This window comes from Pelodiscus sinensis, chromosome 5, assembly GCF_052426305.1.
Source record: "Pelodiscus sinensis isolate ZL-2025 chromosome 5, ASM5242630v1, whole genome shotgun sequence".
In the NCBI taxonomy this organism is placed as follows: Eukaryota; Metazoa; Chordata; order Testudines; family Trionychidae; genus Pelodiscus; species Pelodiscus sinensis.
The window spans coordinates 106,427,849-106,455,107 of NC_143056.1; the positions used below are offsets into that span (position 1 = coordinate 106,427,849).

At 41.3% G+C, this 27,259-nt stretch overlaps 1 protein-coding gene across 6 annotated transcripts in view; it reads left to right on the top strand.

Moving 5' to 3' along the window:
• Window positions 1–27,259, top strand: part of SBF2 (SET binding factor 2) — a 639,223-nt gene that overhangs the window by 105,330 nt on the left and 506,634 nt on the right. For all 6 annotated transcript variants that reach the window (XM_006129312.5, XM_006129315.5, XM_025187865.3 and 3 more), the window contains exon 2: window positions 3,237–3,322. In XM_006129312.5, coding sequence (XP_006129374.2) covers window positions 3,237–3,322 — 86 coding nt within the window. The remainder of the gene's footprint in view (window positions 1–3,236; window positions 3,323–27,259) is intronic.

Genomic DNA, 27,259 nt, shown 5'->3' on the forward strand with positions numbered 1-27,259 from the left:
TGCCCATCTATAAAAAGGGAAATAAGAACAACCCAGGAAACTACAGACCAGTTAGTTTAACTTCTGTGCCAGGGAAGATAATGGAGCAAGTAATTAAGGAAATCATCTGTAAACACTTGGAAAGTGGCAAGGTGATAGGGAACAGCCAGCATGGATTTGTAAAGAACAAATCATGCCAAACCAATCTGATAGCTTTCTTTGATAGGATAACGAGTCTGGTGGATAAAGGAGAAGTGGTAGATGTGGTATACCTAGACTTTAGTAAGGCATTTGATACGGTCTCGCACGATATTCTTATCAATAAACTAGGTAAATACAACTTAGATGGGGCTACTATAAGGTAGGTGCATAACTGGCTGGATAACCATACTCAGAGTAGTTATTAATGGTTCACAATCCTGCTGGAAAGGCATAACAAGTAGGGTTCCACAGGGGTCTGTTCTGGCACCGGCTCTGTTCAATATCTTCATCAATGATTTAGATATTGATATAGAAAGTACACTTATTAAGTTTGCAGATGATACCAAGCTGGGAAGGGTTGCAACTAATCTGGAGGACAGGGTCATAATTCAAAATGACCTGGACAAATTGGAGAAATGGTCTGAGGTAAACAGGATGAAGTTTAATAAAGACAAATGCAAAGTGCTCCACTTAGGAAGGAACAATCAGTTTCATACATACATAATGGGAAGCGACTGTCTAGGAAGGAGTACGGCAGAAAGGGATCTAGGGGTTATAGTGGACCAAAAGTTGAATATGAATCAGCAGTGTGATGCTGTTGCAAAGAAGGCAAACATGATTCTGGGATGCATTAACAGGTGTGTTGTGAGCAAGACACGAGAAGTCATTCTTCCGCTCTACTCTGCGTTGGTTAGGCCTCAGTGGGAGTATTGTGTCCAGTTCTGGGCACCGCATTTCAAGAAAGATATGGAGAAATTGGAGAGGGTCCAGAGAAGAGCAACGAGAATGATTAAAGGTCTAGAGAACATGACCTATGAGGGAAGACTGAAGGAATTGGGTTTGTTTAGTTTAGAAAAGAGAAGATTGAGGGGGGACATGATAGCAGTTTTCAGATAGCTAAAAGGGTGTCATAAGGAGGAGGGAGAAAACTTGTTCATCTTGGCTTCTGAGGATAGAACAAGAAGTCATGGGCTTAAACTACAGCAAGAGAGGTTTAGGTTGGACATTAGGAAAAAGTTCCTAACTGTCAGGGTAGTCAAACACTGGAATAAATTGCCCGGGGAGGTTGTGGAATCCCCATCTCTGGAGAGAAGGTTAGATGGATGTCTATCAGGGATGGTCTAGACCGTATTTGGTCCTGCCATGAGGGTAGGGGACTAGACTTGATGACCTCTCGAGGTCCCTTTCAGTCCTAGTATTCTATGATCTGCTTAGACTGAAACAATATTATTGTGAATTGACTTTCACTATTAGATATCTTGCTGTTTTGTATTATGGTTTTTTTTGTAGCAGTACAAACAATATAGTAATTTATTCTGTGTCCCTGTTTGAATATCTTCAGAGAGTCAGATACAGAATATCACTCTTAAATCTCTCTGATATTAACACCTTTCTTTGTATTTCTTAATGTTTAAATAGATTCTCTGAAAATTGTACAAGGATATACTTTGCTTTAATCTGTCCTCACAAACGTGATTTTAACATTGTAAGATGGTTTCCAGGGTATGTTAAGTATCCATAGTACGTTGTAGAAGTGCAGGACAGCTGACTAGTGAGTTTTAGATCATATAGATTTTAAATTATTTTCATTATTGGACCCCAGTGAGTTTACATTTCCTGTTGCAAATATATTAAAAATGTTGGAAAAATCTTTGTTGTGCATATTAAATTCTGTGCAATCTTACAGCATCTTGCTTCTGAAAATACGGTGCACTTTATAAAAAAAATTAAGCACCTTAATACCTTTACAAGGTAGGAAAATATTATCCTAATTTTACAACTAAAGAATTCGAATCACAGATGAGTTAAGGTTAGGATTTTCAAAAGGATCTAAATTAAGTCCATGATCAATATCCATGTAAATGGAATTTTACTATTTTAGGTCCCTTTGAAAATTGCAGCCTTGATCTAACTGACTTGTCCAAAGAAGTAAGACCGTAGTAGATCCAGACAAGACTTTTTCATCCGAGTCCTGTGCTTAAACTGCAGATTATTGTTTTTCTGATGGCAAGATATTGGCTTCATTGTCTTCTCATGTATTGGGAGGGTGTTACCTGGAGTCACTGACAATGCACTTAAAACTACAGTGGCTAAATTATATTTTTAACTTTAAGGTTAGGCATGTTGAAAACTTTTCAGCTGCTCCAAGACAAGAGTGTGTGTGTCAGGAGAGTACATCAGTGCATGCAAGGGAATGGGGTAATTTAGTCAAATAGGTTCCGTAGATTGCAACGGCTAAGGGGTTGAATTACATTTCCAGAGTCTCAGGAAGAATTCAAATTAAGGTGATGGTGTAAGGTTTACTAAGACAATTAAATGAACAACTTATTTTTAATCAATTCTAATATTTACCACTTATGAACATTAATTCTTTGTTCCCCTTCTATCCCAAACTAAGACTCCATCGACAATGGCAAAGAAAGAAAGTAAATGGACTCTCCAATTGAGACATTTTTCAGTTTTACAGAATGTTTGGGGAATGGAATTTCTCTAGTGGTTAAGATGCTTGTGGAGTGTAGTAATATGACCAGGCAAAAACAATTTTTAGAATTGAGAGCAAGCCATGGACAGAGCTATATTATTAAACTACTCCTATTTCATTTTGATTATTCCTAAGTCTAAGAAATACATAGACTCCTTCCTAAAGGGTCCCTAATCTCATGCTTGCATACAAGGAAATTAAATAAGGGTTCTGGCAAGAAAGACAGGAGAACAGTCAAAATTTGTGCCCTGTGTAAAACAAATATGCTATTCTAACTCAAATCAGGTAAACTATTGAGCAATAAACTTAAAGTTATAATCCACATCATTTTCATGTCTGTGACAAATTTAGAAATCAGCTCTAGATAATATGCAGGGCAGGTCTCTCTTGTATTTTATTTTAATAAAAATAGAAGGCCACTTCAAGCCTCTCATTGTAGGATTTGTCTGTCTTGATGGGTAAATGTAATAGTTTACACTGTGATATTTATTATAACATAAGCTACGGGTGTTGTTACTAGTAAATTTGCTGAATAGGGGAAAGCTTCATGCCTTGTTTTTTTGCTTTCATACAGGCTCAGCAGAAGGTTTGGGAAAAATAATTCAAAGGTTTCCTCAGAAAGATTGGGATGATACTCCATTTCCACAGGGAATAGAGTTGGTAAGTTCATATTAACCTTCTGTATTTTATATACCTCTTACAGCTGTAGCTTGAAAATGTAGTTCACTGAGTGCATTTGTCTAGGCTGACATGGTATTGAACAAAACCATGTTAGTGGGATGTGGATAATATCTTCAGGAATCATTTTAGCTAGCAGGGAAAAATACAGTAAGAAATGTCAGTCCTTATTAAAAATTCATGTGTACTTAATATGCAAAAGAACATATGAAAAATTTAAAATTTCATTTTCATCTTTAACTATTGCAGAACATTGTTGGCTTTATGTATGAAAAAGAATTATGAAAAGAAGTTAATTTGAGTAATGAAAATTCAAATTTTGGATGTACAGGCAGTCCCCAGGTTACTTACAAGATAGGGACTGTAGGTTTGTTCTTAAGTTGAATTTGTATGTAAGTCGGAACTGGTTCATATTGTAGAGGAAACTCTAGCCAAACATTTCTCCAGAGCTCACTTTTATTCTCCCACACCTCACTTCCCTCAATCCTTTATTCTCAAGCTGAGGTGTCTGCTGAGAAAAGCCGCTCCGCGTCTCCCTGGTCTGCTGGGGGGGGGGGGGGGGCGCTAGCTTCGCGTCTCCCTAGTCTGCTGGGGGGGAAGCAGCTAGTGCAGGGTTGCCTCACCCCTTTTGTAAGTAGGGATCCGATGTAAGTCAGATCCATGTAACCCGGGGACTGCCTGTATAGTATAACAGTGCAGGGAGTAGAGATGTACAGGGTTAACTTGTTACCTGCTAAGCTTCGCCCCATCAGGTAATACTTATGGGTAATGAGTTAACCAGTGGACCAGCTGAGCTAGAACAGCTCCCTGCCCAGCCATTTGCGGGGGTGCTGTAGCCAGGCTGAACTGGAGCAGCCCCCTTCCTGTGGCGTGATGCAACGCAGTGTGCCTGACCAAACCTGGAGCAGCTCAACCTGCTATTTAATCTGTTAACAGTTTAAATAATAATAAACATCCTCAGCAGAGAGATCTTATTAGTAAATTATTACTATAATGTAACGTAACAGTAACTTATTCTTAAGGTATTTATTTGCATTTCTATGATGTTTCAACAAATGTGACATGCAGGTATCTAGTATAACACAATAGTCTTGTAATAGTGTTTATCTGTATAATTTTTTTTTAACACTTACATGTTTTTTCTGTAAGGTATTGGTTAATTTAAAATACAGTATATTCAAACAGAGTTAAACATACTGCATTGCTTTAAGAGCTACAGATAGACAATTACACAAGTATTTGTGTGGATTTTTTGGGACAGGAAGAAAGGGGAGATGGAGAGTCAGATTACTTAATAAATGCATCATGATTTTGTTGGAGCTAGAATATACGTTGAGAGCAAGATATCCATTGAATTTTGTTGTGGAAGAAAAAAAACGTTTTATGGTCATGATGGTAGGAAACATTGGTCTCTCAGTAATATTTAAGACTTGTGCACTATATAGTGCTTTGGGCAGTTTAATAGATAAACTGTAGCTTGAAATAAAATAATACATATATTGGTCCAAGCAAACAGCCTCTCGTCTTCCTCTCCTTCCCTAGCTCTCTTTAGCAGAATAAAAAATATATTATATCATAACACATTTTAGGAGCATAAATTATGGGCTGAATTATGAACTTTCTAACCACATATGAAATAGATATGAAAATATTCAATCTATAGAAAAAACAGGACTGTAATATCTTGTCATGTAAACAAATGTCTAAAATTAATATTTTATGCTGTTTTCATTGCTTTGAAAATTTTGCTGTAAAGCAATCCAAATATTCTTTGAATTCACTGTTAAAGTACTGTAGTATAATTTCAATTTCTTCTCTGATTCTCTGGACTACAATCTCTTTTCTATTAGGAGCCCCAAATGTCCCCTAAATCGCTTTCTCTTAGGACAAGTCTACAATGGCAAATTACAGTGCAGTAAATCATTTCTTTTAAAAACGAGTAGTCCTATAGAACCTTATTGAAGCCAGTTCCTCCCACCTTTAACATCTGCATTTCCAAATCAAAAACTATTTATGGGTTACATCCAGCCCACTTAATTAGCCTCATTAACATGGGTCCTACAGTTAACACAGGTACTACTTTTACTGTGATATATATCTCGTGGTTTCTGTTATTTCCACCCTAATTCATCTGATGATCTTTTACCCAAGAAAACTCATGATTCTATATATTTTGGTTAGTGTCTAAGGTACCATAGGACTATTTGCTATTCATTAATATTGTTCTAACTCTCTCTTAGCTATTAACATTTTGAAAAATGTTGTTTTTTCCACTGTTAAAAACAACCGTAAATTTAACCAAATTTAACTCAGTTTGGTTAAATTAAAACTTGAGTGTGTTTCCTAAATAAAGTAATTACTATATCCTGTACTGAATAAACTCTGAGACTGAAGGACAAGGAAAGTTCATAGGAATCATCCTTAATGATGGTTAATGACCATGTTAATTAACATGTTCATCTAAATTTTAAATGTCAAAAGAAACTTCAAAAATATTGTGAAAAGATTAAACCATTTTTTATACAGGACAGTTAAAATATTTTACACTTTCTTCCTCCTTATACCCTTATTCCTCCTTCCTTTTTATTTAATAGATCCCCCTCCCCCCCCCCAGGTTTTAAGATCAATTGGCGTTAATATGACCAACTTGTCTGAATTCTTTCAGCATAGATCTGAATCTTACCCAGTAATTCCTACGTTGACTCTATAACATTTTGTTGAGCTAGAATATATCTTTCAAATGGACATCAAGACTTTAAATAAAAACTCCAGGTAAGTTGTTCTAACAGCTAATTATCCTCCTTGTTAAAAAATTGTGCCTGAATTTGTCTGGCCTTAGCTTCCAGCTCTAGATCTTCTGAATTTTTTGACTAACAATCACTCTATCAGAAATCTTTGCATGAAGGAAATGACAGTGATCAGATCACCTCTTAACTTTTTGGTACGGTAAATAGTGTGAGCTTCTCAAATCTATCTATATAAAGATTTACCAGATCTGAAGTTGTTCTTGAATCTGTTCTGATTTATCAGCATTCCTTCAGAAATGTGGCTGCTGGAATTGGATTTCAGTAATCAGTCTCACCAATGGTCTATACAGATATTTTTCCACCTCCCTACCACTATTTGATATTTCTCTGATTATACATCCCAAGATTGTGTTCGTGCTGTTAGCTGAAGCATTGTACTGGGAGCTCATGGTTAGCTGGTTATTCACCATGATCACTGGGTCCTTTTTAGAGCACCTTGCTTTCAATGTGCAGTCCTCAATCCTGGAAGTGTGACCTAGCTGTATAATTTTGTAGTTGGCTAAATTAAAAACATATGTTAAGCTCCCTCCCCAATCTTTCTCTTTTTGAATGTGAGAGAAATTCTTCACTTTTCTCCTCCTTCCTCCTTCCCCCTTCAGTCTCGTATAAATTTAGGAATTAACTTGTTTTAGCCGAGCGAAGTAGGGAATTTCTTTTACTGATATAGAACTTGAAATCTATGAGTATGAGTGGCAAAGCAGATGAACTGTAGTCAGTCAAGGTAGTGAGATTTGCATAATCACTGTACTGATACTGGGAAATAACAATTATGCAAGTAAGACTCATGGCTAATCAATGCAGGAAATTGTGTAGCTAAGGTAGTTGAACATATATATCCTTGCTTTCTGGTTACTGGTTGGATTCCATTTCAGTATAATTCTCCATTATCAGAAACAGTATTAATTTTAACTATGATGGAGAGCAACAGTTACTTTGATGTCTGCAGTAGTTCCATGTATTTTACAATAGGAAATATCTTGAATTTTGCAAATACTTATATTTCTAAGACAATTCACAGGTTTTTAAGTACCACCATTGACCATATCCCATTTTACCAATATAGCTACAGCAAGCACCATTGTAACATGCTATTTTTGAGACCATGTTCATACAGTAAGAAAATGTTTTCCATGGTTCATTGTTGATATTTAAGACCAGTTAGTCTCTATGGCCTGTTCTTCATTGTGTCAAATTTTAAGTATCTTTCAGTGGCATAAGTATAACTCTTTGAGTTTGAATATAATAGAGCATATTCTTTGATAATTTATTTTCTGTGTCTTACAGAAGTCACAGTGTCATAAATTTTTTTCATAGATGTGGTCCAATAATTTATTGTAATGATTACTTTGCTGGAGCATAAGTTGTATTGTATGTGAATGCAATATAGTAAAAATAGTTAAGTCTGCAAACACAGTACATGTGAAGAAAAACTGTTCATGTAACTCAGATTTTTATAATTGTCAACATTTTAAAATTGTCTAGGGACAGTTCTTTAATCTGTATTCACCATTATTTAAATAGGTAGTCAGCTGCCTGAGTGTCATGCATGCTGCTGATGATTTGGGGTTATTTTAATATGAATAACTTACCTAATTAGCACCTGAAAATCTATTTAGCGTTCGGAAAAATGTCTGGAAGTCTGAAAACTTCTTGAAAGTTTTGGGAGTTTTTTGAGGCTCTGCATTCTTCACAAAGTGCCTTATTTCCACTTTCTGTCTCTTTCTGTAGCTGTCTTCTTGAGGTGAGGACTTCATTGGTGTGCCAGGGAGATAACATGAGGTGGTTCTCCCTGTGGCTGTTCCACAGCAGGTGTTGGTGTGCCCCTGAACCACTGGTCGGAGTCTTTAGAGCATTCCTTGAGGCTATGTGCCTTCAGTAGCCTGGTATTGCACATGCACCAACCCCCTCACCCAGTTCCTTCTCTACCATCCCTGGACAGAGATGGAGCTCTGAACTGTTCCTCATTAACTTTGTTCCCTCGTTAACATTCTACTTAGAGAAAGATTTCTGTTTTTTTTCTCTTTCAAAAGTTCTTAGATCATTAATAGTTATTCACTTTTTTTCTTTAAAAAACCCTTTTTCTCCTCTTCCTCCCTCCTACCCCCCACACTTAGATAGATAGGATGCCTGGCTCATTAGATTTAAACATTGTTCTTCATGCAGCAACGATACCCCTACCTTTGATAGGCACTCTCAATGCTTCCGTTGCCTGGGGGAGTCCCATGTCTCTCACAAGTATCACCATTGCACTAAGCTCAAAGCCCGAGCTCATAGGAACAGACTATGTCTCATGCTCATATTACTTGAAACAATCCCTTCATCCAGTCCAGAGCCTGAACCTTAAACCTCTCAGCTCATGTGGGAAAAGAAATCTTCCAAGAAGCGCACTTCTTTAGTGCCACAGAAAGCTCCTCAGGCTTAAATTCGACACTTTGCACTTAAGTTTGAATAAAGACTCTAATTATCTTACCCATTACAAAGATAGCTTCCCCAATTATCACCTCTAATATCATTAGCTCACAGACATTTACCTCTCCACCCCATCCCCCTTCTGTTCTGAAATTTGATTTGTCCTTTTCATATGTGTTCATTTTTTTAAATTGTATCCTTTGGTATATATGGTTGTGACAATTTTCTTCCACTGTTTGATCTGAGGAAGTGGGTCTGGCCCACAAAAGCTCATCACCTATTAAACCATCTTGTTAGTCTTTAAAGTGCTACATAGTCCTGTTTTTTGCCTCTGGTGAAGTGGTACTCTCTAACCACTTTGGTGCCGATGCCTTCTGCTGTGCTGCATCTCAGCATGTATGATCTCTGGCACAGTCCTTACCATTACTAAACCCAGTTTGCATTGATACCGTGCTGAGGCTACAGGTTTCAAGTTGCCTCACAGAATATGGCACCGTCTGGCACAGATGTTGTTTTCCTAGAGGGCTCTCTGGGGTAGAAAAGGAACTGAGGTGGCATCCACACATGTGTGATACCAGGGCCCTGAAGGCATGAGGCCAAGGCACCACACCTATGTGGCCAAGAGGACACTGCTCTAAAGACTCTGATCAGCGGTAGATGGGTGAACTGACATCTACTTTGGAGCACCCACAGGAACACTCATCTTGAAGAATGTCAGTTACTGTGCAAGATGAGTAGCCTCCTCTTCCTCTTCTCTAAGGGTATGTCTACACTACCACCCTAGTTCGAACTAGGGTGGTTAATGTAGGCCACCGGAGTTGCAAACAAAGCCCGGGATTTGAATTTCCCAGGCTTCATTTGCATATTGCCGGGCGCCGCCATTTTTAAATGTCTGCTAGTTTGGATTCCGTGCCCGCAGCTACACGTGGCACGAACTAGGTAGTTCGGATTAGGCTTCCTATTCCGAACTACCGGTACACCTCGTTCCACGAGGAGTAACAGTAGTTCGGAATAGGAAGCCTCGTTCCACGAGGAGTAACAGTAGTTCGGAATAGGAAGCCTAATCCGAACTACCTAGTTCATGCCGCGTGTAGCCGCGGGCACGAAGTCTGATCTAGTGGACATTTAAAAATGGCGGCGCCCGGCAATATGCAAATGAAGCCCAGGAAATTCAAATCCCGGGCTTCATTTGCAACTCTGGTTGCCTACATTAACCACCCTAGTTTGAAGTAGGGTGGTAGTGTAGACATACCTAAAGGTAACTTCTGAAGACGACAAGCCACTTTCCTTCTCATCTGATGTACTGAAGTGGGGAATGGTGGAGAGCTTTTCTTCCCCTCTTCCCACTTTTTTCTCCCCTTTCTTCCTTTCTGAAATCTTTCCATTTCTCCTCCCACCTCATCTTTGCTTTCTCTTTGGGTCTTTTTTAATTTGTTTATGCTGTTTCGTTATTGCCCTGCTCAGAAAGTGTTGATGTCCCTGATGTGGATATGTTGACTCTGGACTCTGCTCTTCTTCTCCTTACCTGTCTTCACAGGTCATATGAGGCATCATGGGATAGTCATAGTGAATTTCAGGTCCAAATCCCTGGTCTGGAAGAATGGAGCACAGTTTCCTGCAGAGACCTCTAAGTAGACTATGCAAGGGATGCATTTAGTTCTGGAACTGTGACAATAGCAGGAAAAGTGTAAGCTGCTTGAATTAGGTAGATAGTTATAGGTTTAGGAATATTGTATTGAGGATGAAATAAAATTGTTTCTTCTTTGAGTGATGTACCTGTGGGTGCTCCACTGTAGGTGTTGGGTCGCTCTGGTGCCGCATATTTGAAATTTCTCCAGAAGTATTCATTTTGGCTGCACACGTGTTGTAGGCATCTTGTGGTGTTCACTCCCTAATGCCTCATGTGCACAGCCCGACCCCCCCCCTCAGTTCCTTTTCTACCCTCCTCCACTGTAGATGGAGTTCCACAGTGTCCTTCTGTTTGCATCTCTGTAGATAGATAAAATTAGTTTGTAAAATTCACCCTTCTTCAGAGTCCCATTTTCCTCTTCTAAAAAAAAGTTCCCTCAGCCTTTCCCTTTGAATTAGGCCTACTCCCTCTTAGCTAATTCTGTATATAGTTACCACAGGTTGGTTTTCTTAAAAAAAAAAAAAAAAAAAGTGTGTGTGTGGGGGGGGGGCGGAAGTCAGAGAACATACTGGCAATTAAAAAAAAATAAAATAAAAACAGTGGCATGACTGAGGTGGAGATCATCGGCTACACCAAGAAATGTGACACTTGTCATGACCCTGTCCCTATCTCTTATGGACATTCTGTCTGTGTACACTGTTTCGGAGATTCCCATATCACTCACAAGTACTCCCACTGCAGCAACCTCAGAGCGTGGTGTGACGGAACTTTGCCTGAAGATGATTTTAGTGGAGAAGTCCTTTCAACAATTCCAGCTAATGCAGCAGGAGCCCTCACAGTCCTCTGCAAAGACAAAACCCAGACTTCCAAGACTTCTAGGAAGCATGTCAGCACTCGTCCAGCCGGAAACTCTGAAAAGAAGAGTCTCTCTGGCAAAATCCTTACCATGGGTGCTGACAGCCAGGCTAAGTAAGGGAGATAAACCTGGCGCTGTGCTGAGACGAGCTTCCACAGACACCAACCCAAAACTGCACTAACACACACCTTCCTTGGCACCATCCATTTTGGCAAGGACCTCAGCACCAGTACTAACCGCAATGTCATTGCCACTGGTTCTGACTCAACGTGTTGCACTGGTCGTTAGAACCAGTCCCACATTGATCATGATGCCGAAGAGAGTAGAGTGCATCACTGCCCCAGTCCTACCAAAACTGGCACCATACCAGTGTCTAGATCAGGGGGACATAACAATATTTTCAGCACTACATCCCCCTCTCTTTGCCATATATCAGTCACCAGGCCAAATGTCTGATGGTCTCCAGATGTCACCAGCAATCTCAGTGCATAGCAACCCTTGATGCAGAGACCATGGTAGCAGATTCTCCTCTCAATGTTCTTTGCCCACGCATAGATGTCTGCGTTGGCAGCCATATCACAAGAAGCCTGGAATGGTCAACTGTGGCCTTACTCACCACTTCTTTATCTTATGCAGTTCCCTCCATGGGATCCCTGGCAAATTATAGGGACATTGTACAGCCCCTTCAGCCCCAGCTAGGAGAGCTTTATCATCCCTGCCTCCACCTCTGAGTCTTCCTACCACAGAGATTCAGGAAGAGGACTTGCAGGTCCAAGACGACAACTTTGAGACTCAACCACCTGACATCTCCTTGCTTGACAATTCCTCTCTGTCCCTGGATGAATCCGTGATTCCTACGGCTCCATCACCTTTGGATGACCTGAATCAGTTTCAGGCACTCTTCGAGAGAGTGGCTGCAAATCAGGAGATTCCTCTTCAGGCAGTCCAAAAGAAACAACACAAACTACTCCATATCTTTCAGACTACGATAGATTCCAAAATGGCACTACCAATAGTTGATCTGACAATGCGTCTGATTCAATTTGGCAAACACCTGCCTCTGTAGCCCCAACAAGTAAGTGTACAGACAGCAAATACTTCATCCCAGCCAAAGACATAGACTTCTTCTCTCATCCTCAGCTAAACTCCCTAGTGATTGATGTTGACCATCACCCGAATAAACAGCCTCAGTACAAGTCAACACCACATGACAAAGCCCCAACCTTTTATACACTCTCTAGAGTGTAAACTGGGAATGTAAAGTTTAACCAGAAATCCAGTAAGCTTTAGGCCTACTGGAGTGCTTACTGGATGGGCAACCATGCCAGACTGGAGAAGCCCTGATTGAGTCTTGCTGGTTGTGTGGGGATGGCAGGCCGGGTCATGCCTGTGTTGTGCTGGCAGGACCTCAGCCACCTGGGATCAGCGGGCAGGGCCTCTGCTGCTTTGACTTGGTCTGGGTGGGCTAGAGCAGCTCAAGTGAACATGGAGGGACCCAGCCCTGGCTACTGTTTGGCAGCCCACCAAAAGTTAACTGGTTAAACAGTATAGTATTAGTCATTTAACTGCTTAACTATTTTATTGGCTATTTACATCCCTATTGTAAAGCCAAAATTATATGTCTTGTTCTGTACAGAGATCTATATAGCTTCAAAGCACAATTTCTTCTTTGACACCTTAGGTGTCAGAGATTTTTGGTAGCCGTGCTCTCCAGTTTGCTGTGCATGCAAAGCAGACATACGTGATGCCTCTACCACACATGCACACCAACTGTCCCTTCTCTGCTGCTGGCGTTGTTGGTCAGAACCTCTCTGCTCTCCATCTTAGTCTTTTCGTTGTTAGCTTAGGATAGTTAGTTATTTGTTTACTCCCCAGTTAAATTGTTCAAGTTTATTGTTAGTGATAGTTGTAGTTTAATTTTTTTTTAAATTCTGTGATTACTTAGGGTTAGGTCTTTCTAGCAACTCTACAGATATTTTACCTGGGATGCCGGGTTCCCCAGGTTTTAAACGGTGCCTGTCATGTAGGCTTTCAATTCCTATCTCTGACGGGCACTCCCAGTGTGTTCAATGCTTAGGCCAGACACGCACCACAACGCACTGTGAGCATTGCAAACAGTTAACAGCACTCATGCAGAAGGCCAGGGAGCAATAATTGAAGTTAATCCCCCTGGAAAGTACCATAAGACCAGCCTTGGACCCGGAGCACTACACTGCGGTGGCAGCCCTCACCAGCGGCCATGTCAGAGAAGGTGGCCCCGTCTGCCACGTCTTCTCAAGACTCTTCCTCAGACCCTTGTAGGAAGAGATCTGACACGATGGGAAGAGGTGTCTCCCCATCAAAAAAGTGGGGGACAGTACCAAAAATACCCCTTGCACTAACCAATTCAAGGGTTCAGGACAGGGAGGTACCGGGACCATTGTCGGAACTTGGCTCCCGAGGGTCTAAGGACCTGGCAAAGCCATCAGACAGGGCACCAAGTAAGCCCAAATCAAAATCGGCACTGGCTGCACTGACATCTACTGACTTGGCACCCAAGAAGGCCAAGTCAAAGATGCACCATGGACAGGCACCGTCAGCACCGAAGCACACCAGGGTACCCGCTGCACCTTTGATACTGATGCCTCTCTCCGGTACCGATAGTACAAAGGCATGCTTCACTCTTGGCGCCACCAGCACTGCAGATTGCCACAGTACCACCGTCCTCCTTACCATGGGTGTTGCCTGCATCATTTGCCCCTCTGCTAATGACAGTGGAAAAGGGCTAGGGTCACGTTGGTACTGACCACGCTGCTGTTTGGCACTGACGGTACACCTCCATCCAGCATATTCATGTTATCCACTCCAACCTTATTGGCACTGCCTTAGTCCAGTGATGAGGATGACGAACCAGACAGTGGAAGCCATACTCCGAGGCATTCTTCACCTAAACAGCTACAGTGCCAACAGATGCAGCCACCAGCACCTCAGTTGGCAGATGCTTCAGTGGCTCCCACTACCTCCACTCATGCCACCAAATTGGCCATATTGGGTCCCTTGGGCTGCTTATAGGAGCCAACAACCGCAGATCATGTAGCCTCAATAAGCCACAGCTCTGCCTCCAAGCACGGGCTCCTTGCTATCAGTGGACACCGCCCGTTATCAAAAGGACAAGGACCCCCCCCCCCCCGATGATGAGTCCACAGTTCTTCTCATCCACCAGTGCATATTTCCTTTTCTTCTCTTGATGATACCCTCAAGATGACTTCAGATCCTTTCAGGAACTGTATAGCAGGGTAGTGACACCCTAGAAGTTTCATTAGTTAGCCTCCCTGAGGCTCGACACAAGCTAACTAATTTCTTACATGCCTCTCCTGCAGCTAAGCTGGCCCTCCCTATGGACCCAGCTCTCATGGATACAGCCAAAGTCCTTTGGCAGACCCCAGCTACCATACCACCTGTCTGCAAGAGGTTACACTGAAAATATTATGTTGCCATGAGGACCACGCCATATGACAAAGAACTGAAATGCCTTGACCTAATGGGAAGGAAGGTGTACTCCACTTCTCTGCATCTACGCATCTCTAATTATACAGCGATGCTCGCCAACTACACGCACCACATTTTTAAAAATATGGCACAATTTATCGAGGCGTTACCTGATGACTAAAGAGTCGTTCAGAGCCATCATTAATGAGGCTACGTTGACAGCACACATGGCCCTTCAAGCTGCATTAGATTCCTCTGAAACCACCTCCAGGTCACTAGCAACTGCTGTAGTGATGAGGAGATCGTCTTGCTTACATCTCCAGTTTCCCATGTGAGGTCCAGGCTATAGTCGAAGACCTTCCCTTTCAGGGGTCAGAACTCTTTGCTGACATGACAGATGCCTCCTTTCATTCTCTCTAGGACTCCCGTACTACCTTGAAAATGCTGGGCATCCATGTTCCTGCAGTAAAGCATAAGCAGGGCAGAAATTTCACACAAAAGTATAGACCAACACCATTCTTCAAGCCTCGGAGACAGTTCGACAAAAGAATGAGGTGAAAGATGAGGAGGAGACAAACCTCAGACCAACCCTCCACTTACCAAGCAACTACCTTGAGGCAAACCTTTTGAGCCTTATGTCGAGAGTCCAGTAACACCACCTTGTTCAAGGCAACTGCAACTTTTCTGCCTATTCTGGCAATATCTAGTATCTTTCAACCATCACAACTGACAGATGGGTCCTGGACATTATCAAGAATGAGTATCGTATCCCTTTCTCCTCTACCCCTCCTTCCACCCCACTCACCTTTCCCATCCCTCTTCAGGGACCCATCTCATGGGACTATAGTCCTACAAGAGGTCGAACACCTACTTCATCTCAGGGCAGTGGAACAGGTACCACGACGATACGAGGGAAAGGGATTCTACTCCCACTATTTCCTGACCAAAAAAAAAGTATGGGAGATGGAGAACTACAGGCAACCCCTGACTTCTGACCTCCTGACCTATGACCCCCGCATTTATAGCCCCCCTGGTCTGGGAACTGTGGGGCTGCCTACCGCCTGACCTAGCTGGCTGGCTCAAGGTGCTGTTTGCGCCGAGGAGCTGCCAACTGCTGGGCCCAACCCCCGGCTAGCTGGTGCAGCTCCCAGCTAGCTCAGGGCGCTGTTCACGCTGCACTAAAAGGCTGCCTACTGCCCAGCAGAGCTCCCTGCCTCCAGGAGACTACACCTCCCAGGAGGCAAAGTGGGCCAGGAACGGTACCCCTGTTCATAACATTGCCCCTATGGGCAATAAGGGTTCGAGTTATGATGGCTCGACTTATGACGATTCTCCAGGGACCAATTAAGTAGTAAGTGTGGGGGTTGCCTGTTTTCGCGACCTCAGGAGACTAAACAAACACATATGAGTACAATGATTCAAAATGGTCACTCTATTCACAATAATCCTTGGCCTGAACAAAGACAATTGGTTATTGACTCTTGACCTTCAGGACGCTTATTTTGACGTTCCATCCATCTGGCACATTGCAAATACTTCAGGTTTACGGTCGCCAGAAAGCATTACCAGAACACGGTCCTCCCCTTTGGTCTTTCTGCAGCCCCAAGGACATTCTCAAAGGTACCAGCAGTCATTGATGCTCAACTACGCAGACTAGGAGTCTCTATATTCCCATATTGGGACGATTGTCTCATAAGAGCAACTAAGAAGCTTGGATACACAGAAGGCAGTGTCCCTCACCAGATCCCTTTTTCACACTCTGGGATTACAGATAAACCATGCCAAATGCAAACTCCAACCATCACAAACGATGGAATTCATTGGACCCCACTTCGACTGTATGAGGGCCATAGCCTCCTTACCCCTCAACAGATTCCATGCTATCAGGGTCCTCATAATGATAATACAGAACACTCGAAACACGATGGTGAGAACTTGTTTACAACTATTACATTATATGGCTTCAGCCACCTCAGTGGTGCTGCATGCTAGGTTGCACGTGCGATCAATGCGACATTGGCTCGGGACAGTATATAACCCACGATGCAACTCAATCACCAAAGAGGTGTCCATCCCAACCAGGGTCAATTGTTCCCTCCACTGGTGGACTGACCAAAGAAATGTATGCACTGGTGTCCCTTTTTGCAAACGTACCCTGTCCGTGACAATTATAACAGATGCATCCCTCCTTGGGTGGGGAGCTCATTAAAGCCACCTCACTACCCAAGGCCAATGGTTGATCCAGGAATCCAGCCTACACATAAATGTTCCGGAGCTCAGGGCAGTATTCTACGCATGGCAACACTTCCTACATCAAATACAGATTTTCACGGTTCAGATTTTCACAGACAATCAAGCAACGACTTTTTACGTCAACAGACAAGGGGGTGCCAGATTTTTCCTGTTGTGCAGAAAAACTGTCCACCTTTGGACATGGTGCATAGCGCGCGACATATATTTATTGGCCTCAGACCTCCCAGGAAAAGACAATCTTGCAGCCAACAGCCTCAGCAGGAACTTCAAATCCGACCATGAATGGGAAATGGATCCATTGATCATACATCGCCTCTTCACGTGCTGGGAGTTTTCTGACGTGGGCCTGTTTGCAACCAATGCCAACAAGAAGTGTCCATGTTATTGTTCACGTGCAGGCATTGGCAGGCACTCCCTGGGGGACACGTTTGCAGTACGATGGAACTCAACGCTCTCATATGCTTATCCACCCATCCCACTCATACACCGAGTGGTCAACAAAATAATACTGGAATAACTCATGGTGATCCTTATTGCCCCAGACTGGCCAAGACAGACTTGGTACACTTACCTTACTCAAATGTCCACGGAACAACCATGATGTCTTCCACTTCTTCCTCATCTCCTAACCCAGGAGAAGGGGACCCTACACGATCCCAACCTCAAGTCACTCCATTTTCACGCTTGGTTCCTCAGTGGCTCACCTTGCTAGAGACAACATGCTCAGAACAAGTACAACAAATCTTACTCAAGAATCGCAGAACATCAACCAGAAAATCCTACCTTTATAAGTGACACAGGTTCGCCACATGGACGGAACACAGAAACTTGGAACCAACCACAGTTCCTCTCAGCATCATTCTGCAATATATACTAGAGCTGAAAGACTCAGGGCTATCATTTATCTCACTGCCGTAACTGCTCTTCACCAACCTATTGACAATAAATCAGTTTTTGCTTACCCTACGACCAAATGATTTCTGAGAGACATACAAAATACTTACCCACCTCATAGGCCCCCCACTGTGGTCTGGGACCTGAACCTGGTATTGCAGGCTCTCACTGAGAAACCATTTGAACCTCTGGCAGCGTGTTCCATCTCTCCATGAAAGTCACCATGCTCATAGCACTGACAGCCAGGAGAGTCAGTGAAATCGGCGCTTTCATGTCAGACCCTCCGTTCACCATTAGTTCTCCATCTCCACCAGAAGTTCCTCCCAAAAGTTTCCTCACACTTCCACTGTAACGAGTCTATAAACTTACCTGTGTTTTTCCCAAAACTTCATGCCAGTGCCAGGGAGGCTGTATTACACCCGCTTGACGCAAGACATGCGATTTCCTTCTACTTAGACAGAACAAAACAATTTTGTAAAAGAAGCAGACTATTCGTCTCCACCACGGAGAGATTGCTCTGCATGCTGATCTCCACTCAGAGGATATCTTGGTGGATAGTGGAATGCATTACTCTAGCTTACACCCTTTTCCAAATCAACTCAACTAGGGCTATCTCAACTACCATGGCCTACATGCATGGCATCCCCCTCGTGGACATTTGTAGGGCGGCTATGTGATCCTCTGCCCACGTATTCATAAGGCATTACACCCTGGACAGTCACTCCTCTAGGGGTACTCGTTTTGGTCATACTGTACTCTGTACAGTACAAAATGCCACCTAACTGAAGCACCCACCTTCTTCATGGGTACTGCTCATAGTCACCTAAGGTTTCTCAACCTTGTCCAGTAACTGAGATTCTTCGAGATGGTTGTCCCTGTGGGCGCTCCATGACCTTCCCTTCCTCCCCTCTACTTCAGTCTGATAGATTCTCCTTCCAGGGCAGAGGAGGAACTGAAGGGATGGTTGCTGCGCATGCGTGGTAGAGGCACCACATGTGCCATCTGCTTTGTGTGCACAGCACGGTTATAAAAAATCTCTAATTAGGCACACAATGATGCCCAAGACACCTAAGGTGAAGCACTCACAGGGACAACCATCTTGAAGAACTTGTTACTGCACAAGGTGAGTAACCCTCTCTTCCTTTTGTTTTTAGCCATAGTATTTGAGGATATACCATTGTTAGGGCATATTTTGAAAATCCAGATGTCTCAGAGCAGGATTACTAAAAAGAAACATTTTGCATTTTTTGAAAGAAAGGCTTAGGGTTAATACTAAATAAACATCTTAAGCTGTGCACCTTGTTAATGATCCCTTTTTCATTATTTCTCCTCCTTCTCCTCCTTCTCCTTCTCCACCTCCACCTCCACCTCCAATTCCAATTAGGGATGTAAAATCCTGTTTAATTAGTTAACCAGATAACGTAACATTTAAACCATTAACTGAATAAAGTGCTGGTCTGGAGGCCCCCCCCCCCCCCATCTGTCATGGCTGGGCTGGAGGCCTGGCATGGCCTAAGGTTCCCCACCCTGATATAGCACAAGCACATGAAATTCACTACCTCTCACAATGTGGAACGAGATATGCGCAGGTCTTGGCCCCTCATTTCCCCTCTCCTATTTTGTATTGCACAAACTGGATTATAGTATAAACAGGAATAAGTGTATTAACTACAAAAGGTACATTTTAAGCAATTACAAGTAATGGCAAACAGATCAAAGCATATTGCCTTATTAAATAAACAAAACCTGCAAACCATCCTTAACACACTAGATAGATAGGTATCTGAGGGGTAGCCTTGTTAGTCCATAAGGTGCCACAGGACTCCTCATCGCTTTTGTAGGTAGACAGGATATACATTAGCAAATTCTCACCTTGGGTGATAAATAGGCTGGCAGATTCTTAAGGCACAGATTGCCTTGGCATTCCTCTGTTTTTATGTGCAGGGTAAAAATCCTTCCTGCCTGAGATCATCACTTTCTCAGTTTAGTCATTGCCCCTAATGTGTTTTCAGATATGTTGTTGCAAGGAGTGAGGTCCCCCTCATGAAAGTCATTGTCTCCCTTTCATATCTTCTTTCCACTTGCTGGAAAGCTTTTTTACTGTGATCTGGGTCAGTTTCCACTGTCTAATAATATTGTTGAGTGGTTTCTGTTGTGCAGAATTCCCTGGGTTAGTCCTTGTGCTCTTGTATGCATTTCCTCAATAAGGCCGTGTCCAGACTCAGGGGTTTTTTCCGGAAAAGTAGCCTTTTCCCGAAAAAACTTCCCCTGCGTCCAGACTCAAGCCGCGTTCTTTCGAAATTATTTCGAAAGAACGTGGCTTTTCTTTCGATGGCGGTAAACCTCATTTCACGAGGAAGAACGCCTTCTTTCGAAAGTTCCTCTTTCGAAGGAAGGCGTTCTTCAATGTAAAGAGGCCGTCTTCGAAAGAGAGCATCCAGACTCGCTGGGTGCTCTCTTTCGAAAAAGCGGATTTCTCTTTCGAAAGATCCGCCTGCAGTCTAGACGCGATCTTTCGAAAGAGGCTCTTTCGAAAGATGCTTTCGAAAGAGCCTCTTTCGAAAGAAGCCTGCAGTCTAGACATAGCCAGAGCTATTAACATTGTTCAGCTTTTTTACTGTTACATCTGAAAGGCAGCTTGTGGGTCTTTTCAGCCTCGCAGTATGTTTTAGTGGCACATACATTGCCAAATTTCATCACTTCACATACAAAAATAACATCAGGACTTTTAGATTAATGCCTTACACAACATATTCTAATTAGATGTCAGCAGTGAATATAGGGGTCTCAGAGTATCATACCACATAAAAGGGAGGGAGAAAGCTGTGTTTGTTGCACCTCTTCATATTTGATCTAGCTATATAGGTGCTCCTGCTTTTATTTATGTGCTGGAGTAAGGGAAGCTTCCCACCTCCCTACCATCCTGTCCTCTAAATTGCTCCTTTATCTTTTTTTAATTTGATCGTGAAACCAGGATTTGGCCTTAAGTCAACACAGGTTATATTGTGGCTAGTCTTTTGATGTATTGGTATTAACAATAAATAGCATCAAATTTAGTGTATGTATTATAATTTAACATACTAGTGTTCGTAAACTATGTGCTGATATTGTTAATTGTTTAAATGAAAGTTTAGTTGATATTTAAAGAGCTCTACTTACAAACATTCTATTTACAAAGAAGCATTTCTATGTAATATTTTTCTTAACGAGTGTACTGGGTTCTGTTGTTTTTACCTGGGTAAAACCAAGATATGTTTCTGTCTTTAAATATCTGTTGCTCAGCAAAGGACAACCCAGTTGACAGTATTTAGAAATAAATAAAATGGAAAAATAAACTAGGCTTTGTATAGTCACTCTTCTTCAAACTCATTATGGCTGTTTTTGTCAGTTTTTTTAATCTAATAGGCCAGTAAAAGACGTACAAACAGCCACAGAAATTAATCAGAATTAATTTTAGAGACAGCTGAACGGAGTACAAGAATAAAACTGCAAAGGGATTTTGTGGCCGCCTTTAATGTAACATTGTAATAAACCCAGAGATGCATAAATGCAATACAGTGTAACTTTTTCCTTTTGATCAACCCATTGTTTTTATTTATATTATATTCTTTCCTGTTGTTACCTACTCATTGAAAGAGAAAATAAATACATTTTTTTTTTGAAAAAACACGATTGTGGGAGATAACCAAGACTGTATTTTTAAAATGTTATGGTGTAGGACAGTTTTGCAGACACACAGTATTTACAAGAATACATTGGTTTTATTTTTTTTTTCATTTTTTTTCCTCCCGTGACTGTTCTGCAAATGGTTGCTTTGAGTAACTTTTAATAATCCCAAATCACTGTAATGCTGTATAGTTTTCTGATCCTTATTGTATGATGCACTGAAATACTAGCCTAGATATTTAAGTTAAAACAGTTTTTCATAGTGTACTATAATGTTAGGGTACTAAAGAAAATTGTGTGTTTTAGCTTTTAAATATTTGGTTAAGTGGTACTAGTGTGTTTTGCTCTTCCAAAATCATTAATTGCTTGGAAATTGGAAACAATGTTGTCTCTACCCAACAGTAGTGACCATCTGTAAGCTAAATTAAAAAGAATACTTAATCAGCCAGTTTTCTTCTTAGAAAGATGCATTTGTATATATGCTTATCAGTGTCTCTCCTGTCTTTTTATCTTGAACACTGCACATTGATGGATGATTGCTTTGATCAAAAAATCACAGGTCTTGGTATTCTATAGAGGCACTAAATTCAGAAAAGCAATTGAAAGAGGAAGGTTTCAAGGTAGCTGCCAGATTACTGGTTGATAACTACAAGTGCAGCGTCAGAAGAAATTTGATTTAATAAAAAATGGCAACCACAAAATAATCATCCTGCTCAATACAAATTTGGGATAATTGTGATAGTTGATTGAAAATGTAGAATATACAGCCTTTCTTCAGTCAAGTGTCTTGAGGTTAATGATGATTAAGGAAGAATTTTGAATTTCTACAGTGCTCTTTAGGTGTGTGGTTGATGTTTCTTCTTAGTGTATCCATGCACTAATTTAGAATGATTACACTGGAGGAGGTGGTATCTTTTCTATTTATTTTTGTTGTCTGAACAAATGACAAGGATTCTTTGTCATATATTCCTTTGCATTGGATATATCTTAATTATTCCTAAACAAATCCTGTCTTAAATCTTTCTCTTGCCTTACAATGAGGAGAGGGAGGGAATAGACAATCTTTCTAGCTCAAATTATTGTGTTACTCAGCCAAACAGAAGAACTATATCAGATTTTGATACAGGAAATGGAGATTATAACGCTTGGTTGTCACACCATAAGTGTCCTTATTTTTAGGTAAATATTCAGATAAAGCAATGTAGCTCTCTGATTTCTAATTATATTTGGAATTTTATTTAAACCATTACTGTCAATAAGCATATTTAAAGACGCACTGGAATTCTCTACTTAATAACTGTACACAGTTGGAAATTAATATGCACAGTAATAATTGAGGTATCTTCACATGTTCCTGCTACAGATGTTATTTTTCTGGAGAAAAGCCTATGTAGTGCTTGAACAGAATGTTCTTTTTTTCCCAACTGATCCATTAATTCTAACATTTTAAAGTTTGAACTTCCAAAATAAATTTTATTCAGAGGTTGAAGTAAGGACAACAGTTCAAACAGTTTTAAAGATCAGCTGAATTCTGACTGCCGTCCAAGCTAGGTAAATTGAAAATATGAAACTCATTAGGAGTCAAGAGTTTGAGCTGTTACAAACGTGATTTCTTTGGTAAATCATCTAGAAACTCAGGTTTGGGAACAATATTGTTTTTTCAGTTCTTGAGCTAATGTAACTTGTCAGCAGCAAAGAGGCGACACTGAGAATTCTTTGAAGGGAAGGATAAGATTTCAATGTTTTTAACATCTTTTGGTAACTATCTTGAAGGGAGCATTTATCTTGGAAGAAATTGTCAGTAACCATACAGCAGAAAATGCTATCACAATCCCAGATTCTGAGAGAATGTGAGGAAAAGATAAGGACAGGACTACAGATGGGAAAAGTGCTTAGAAGTAAGGGATAAATGATAACCTAGTTTTATAAACTTGATATAACTCTATTTTATATCTTTAGCAGATAGTATGAATTAGACCAGGGGTGGGCAGGATACCTCTCGCAGGCTGTATCCAGCTCACCAAACCATGGATTAGGCCCACAGACACCCTGCTGGGACCCTTAGGCACACAGCAGCTGCTGATCTAAATGCAGGGCTGCTCCATGTGGCTCTTTGCTCTAGAGGTAGGGGGAAGCTTCTTGTGATCTGCCTGTCCCCCAGCCCAATCTTCGGCTCCTATAGGCTGGAAGCAACTGGCCAATAGGAATTGATCCCAGCTAACCTCTCTGCTCTTATTAGCTGGAAATAACCAACCAATAGGAGCTGGGAGATTGACCTGGGGTAGGCGGGCCAAAGCAAAATTATTCACTGCAGTATATATTTTGGGGCCACATTATCGAATATAAAACACTGAATTTTGAAGCCTAACTCAGATCTTCAATTTCCTTTTTGTACAGAAATAATTAAATCTAGAAATCTTCTGCAGGAAATCCACTTCAGATTGCTCTTTTATGTGCCTATTTTTGGGCACAGTTTAATGAGTTTCAATTTTCAGTATATGAAAGACTATATATATAAACCCAACTTTGGAATGGTCTCTAACTTTCTATAATTGTAAATTGTCCATGTATGTTACAATGCTATAATATAGCCAAGAAAAAATTAATTTTAGTTTATGTGCAAAATAAAGTACAAAGATAAGGAAACATAACGGACAGGAGGGGACGTGTGGATATAATTCTTTCCCCGACCAACAGTCAAATTCAGAGGTGGGCAATAATTCTTGGTGGGGGGCCACTCCAAAATTTTATGTGGAAGAGGTGCAGGGTCCTGGATGGAGGTTGTGTGCAGAAGGTGCATGGGGTAAGAAACTGGGGTGCAAGAGATGGTGTGAGGTCTGAGAGGGAGTTTGGGTGAAGGAGGGGGTTGTGACCTGTGGCAAAGATTGGGATGTAGGGTCAGGGAGGGGGCATGGATGCAGGATAGGATTCTGGCCTGGGGGAGAGGTGTAAGAGGCGGTACAAGGTCTGTGAGGGAGTTGTGACCAGGGACAGTGGGGTGCATAGAGCTTGGGTGGTGACCTGGGGAAGGGAATTGGGGTGCAGGAGGGGCTGGGGTGCCAGAGGTAGGCTCTGTCTGGGAGGTGCTTACCTAAGTGTCCCTGCCTGCAACAGCCTCAAATCACTTTAAACTGTAGGCTGTTCCAGGAGCTAAGAGCCATGTTGAGTGAAGGGAAAGAAATTATTCCAGGATCATTTGGAGAGCCATTCACTTAGGAAAGTTGCTGACACTAATTTAGCTCGCATTTTCAGAATTTTTTGCAGTCATAATTTTGTTAATTGGTACAAATCTGTTTGTTTAAAAGTGTATCTTTAATTAGCTTTAGTTCATTATCTACCCCTTAGTCCACCAGTATTGAAGCTGTGTCATCATTTGGAGTAGGGATGTTAGAAAGTGGTTATTTTAATAATTGTGTAACTGCACAATTTCTTAGTGGTTACATGGTTACTCAATGCCCCCAGGAGCAGGGCCAGGTGAGTTCCCTGCAACCTTTATCAGAGGCAGCAGTACAGGGTAGTAGGCAGCACCCCCGGATTCTCTTCATTGAAAACTTGGCCTGGCAGGCTAGGACCGAGCCTGCCTGCTGGCCTGAGTTTTAAATGTGGGGATAGGGGAGTGTTGGGCTCTGGTTCACCAGGAGCGCTAATCACTTATCAGTTAAATGGTTGGCCGACCACCGTTAACATCCCTAATCTGGAGTATGTCCCTTGTTTAAAGATTTTACTAGTTTGTGCTAAAAGAGTTTGGATATTATTACTACAGTGTAATTATGACATTGAATTACATATAAATATGATCGGAAAGCTTATTAAATTTTTTCTTACTCTTATGTATACTTTGGTATTGTTTAATGCACATTTTAGTACATTTATATAGCATATTCTCTCTCTCTCTCTGTATATGTATATATATATATAGTCAAACTCAAACAGGACTTGCACTATGTGGAAATCCAAGAGTGAAGTCAAAAGAGTTTGAGTTAAGAACAGAATTTGTCTCCATCTGTACTATAAATTGTTTTCTGGACCAGGAAAAGCATGAAAGAATGTGTGAAATCTCTTAATAGAGGTCTGTATTGTTCAATCCTTAGACTCTTAGACGAAGGAACAATACAGACCTCTACTAAGATGTAGTAGAATCATAGAATACTAGGACTGGAAGGGACCTCAAGAGGTCGAGTCCAGTCCCCTGCCCTCATGGCAAGACCAAATACTTTCTAGACCATCCCTGATAGACATTTATCTAACCTACTCTTAAATATCTCCAGAGATGGGGATTTCACATCCTCCCTGGGCAATTTATTCCAGTGTTTGACTACCCTGACAGTTAGGAACTTCTTCCTAATGTCCAACCTAATCCTCTCTTGCTGCAGTTTAAGCCCATTGCTTCTTGTTCTATCCTCAGAAACCAAGATGAACAAATTTTCTCCCTCCTCCTTATGACACCCTTTTAGATATCTGAAAACTGCTCTCATGTCCCCCCTCAATCTTCTCTTTTCTAAACTAAACAAACCCAATTCTTTCAGCCTTCCTTCATAGGTCATGTTCTCTAGACCTTTAATCATTCTCGTTGCTCTTCTCTAGACCCTCTCCAATTTCTCCACATCTTTCTTGAAATGCGGTGCCCAGAACTGGACACAATACTCCAACTGAGGCCTAACCAATGCAGAGTAGAGAGGAAGAATGACTTCTCGTGTCTTGCTCACAATACACCTGCTAATGCATCCCAGAATCATATTTGCTTTTTTTGCAACAGCATCACACTGCTGACTCATATTCAGCTTATGGTCCACTATAACCCCTAGATCCCTTTCTGCCATACTCCTTCCTAGACAGTCGCTTCCCATTCTGTATGTGTGAAACTGATTGTTCCTTCCTAAGTGGAGCATTTTGCATTTGTCTTTATTAAACTTCATCCTGTTTACCTCAGACCATTTCTCCAATTTGTCCAGGTCATTTTGAATTATGACCCTGTCCTCCAGATTAGTCTCAACCTCTCCCAGTTTGGTATCATCTGCAAACTTAATAAGCGTAGTTTCTATGCCAATATCTAAATCATTGATGAAGGTATTGAACACAGCTGGTCCCAAAACAGACCCCTGTGGAATCCCACTTGTTATACCTTTCCAGCAGGATTGTGAACCATTAATAACTGCTCTCCGAGTACGGTTATCCAGCCAGTTATGCGCCCACCTTATAGTAGTCCCATCTAAGTTGTAGATGCATTGGACCAAATTCTACTCCAGTTATGCATTTGAAATCTCTCATGGTTCTTATAAGAAAAAGGGGAAAATTTTCCTTTTATACTTCTGTTAAGTGGTGCATGCAATTTAACCATAGACACTGTAGTTGAATGCAAAAAGTATATTATATGAACTCCCTGAAAATGATTGGAAAAATTCTTGAAAACCTCCCTCCGTCCCTTGATGAATAATATGTTCTGTGTACTTACTGAAAATATTATTCACTACTCCTACCATGATGGTTTCTCCATTTGGCAAGCTATTTGTTTTGACCTAACTAAAACATGGTACGGAATTAAAGTCACCAATGTTGTATATCTGAGTTGCCATTTTAATTATTTCAAAGATCAGTAAAATAATAAAAAATTGAAGCAGTCATCTCTGGTTTGCATGAACCTCACTTGGACTGCTCATACAGTAAAGTTGTAAATGCTTTTTATTTAACACCTCAGCATCAGCAGATCATCAGTGCACTGCCTAGCAAAATTCCAAGGTGGTTTGCTTTTGGCTCTGACAAATGCATGTTTTGTTTGTATTCTGTGTTAGGAAACTTTAAAGCTTTAAAATAAAATATAATGGAAAAGGACTGTGAACTAATATTAAAACACCAAAACTCGGTAAGGACTCAGTTCAGCAAAGTTCTTAAGTATGTGCTTAAGCTTTATAGACATGCAGCTGCTTTTTTGAATTGTG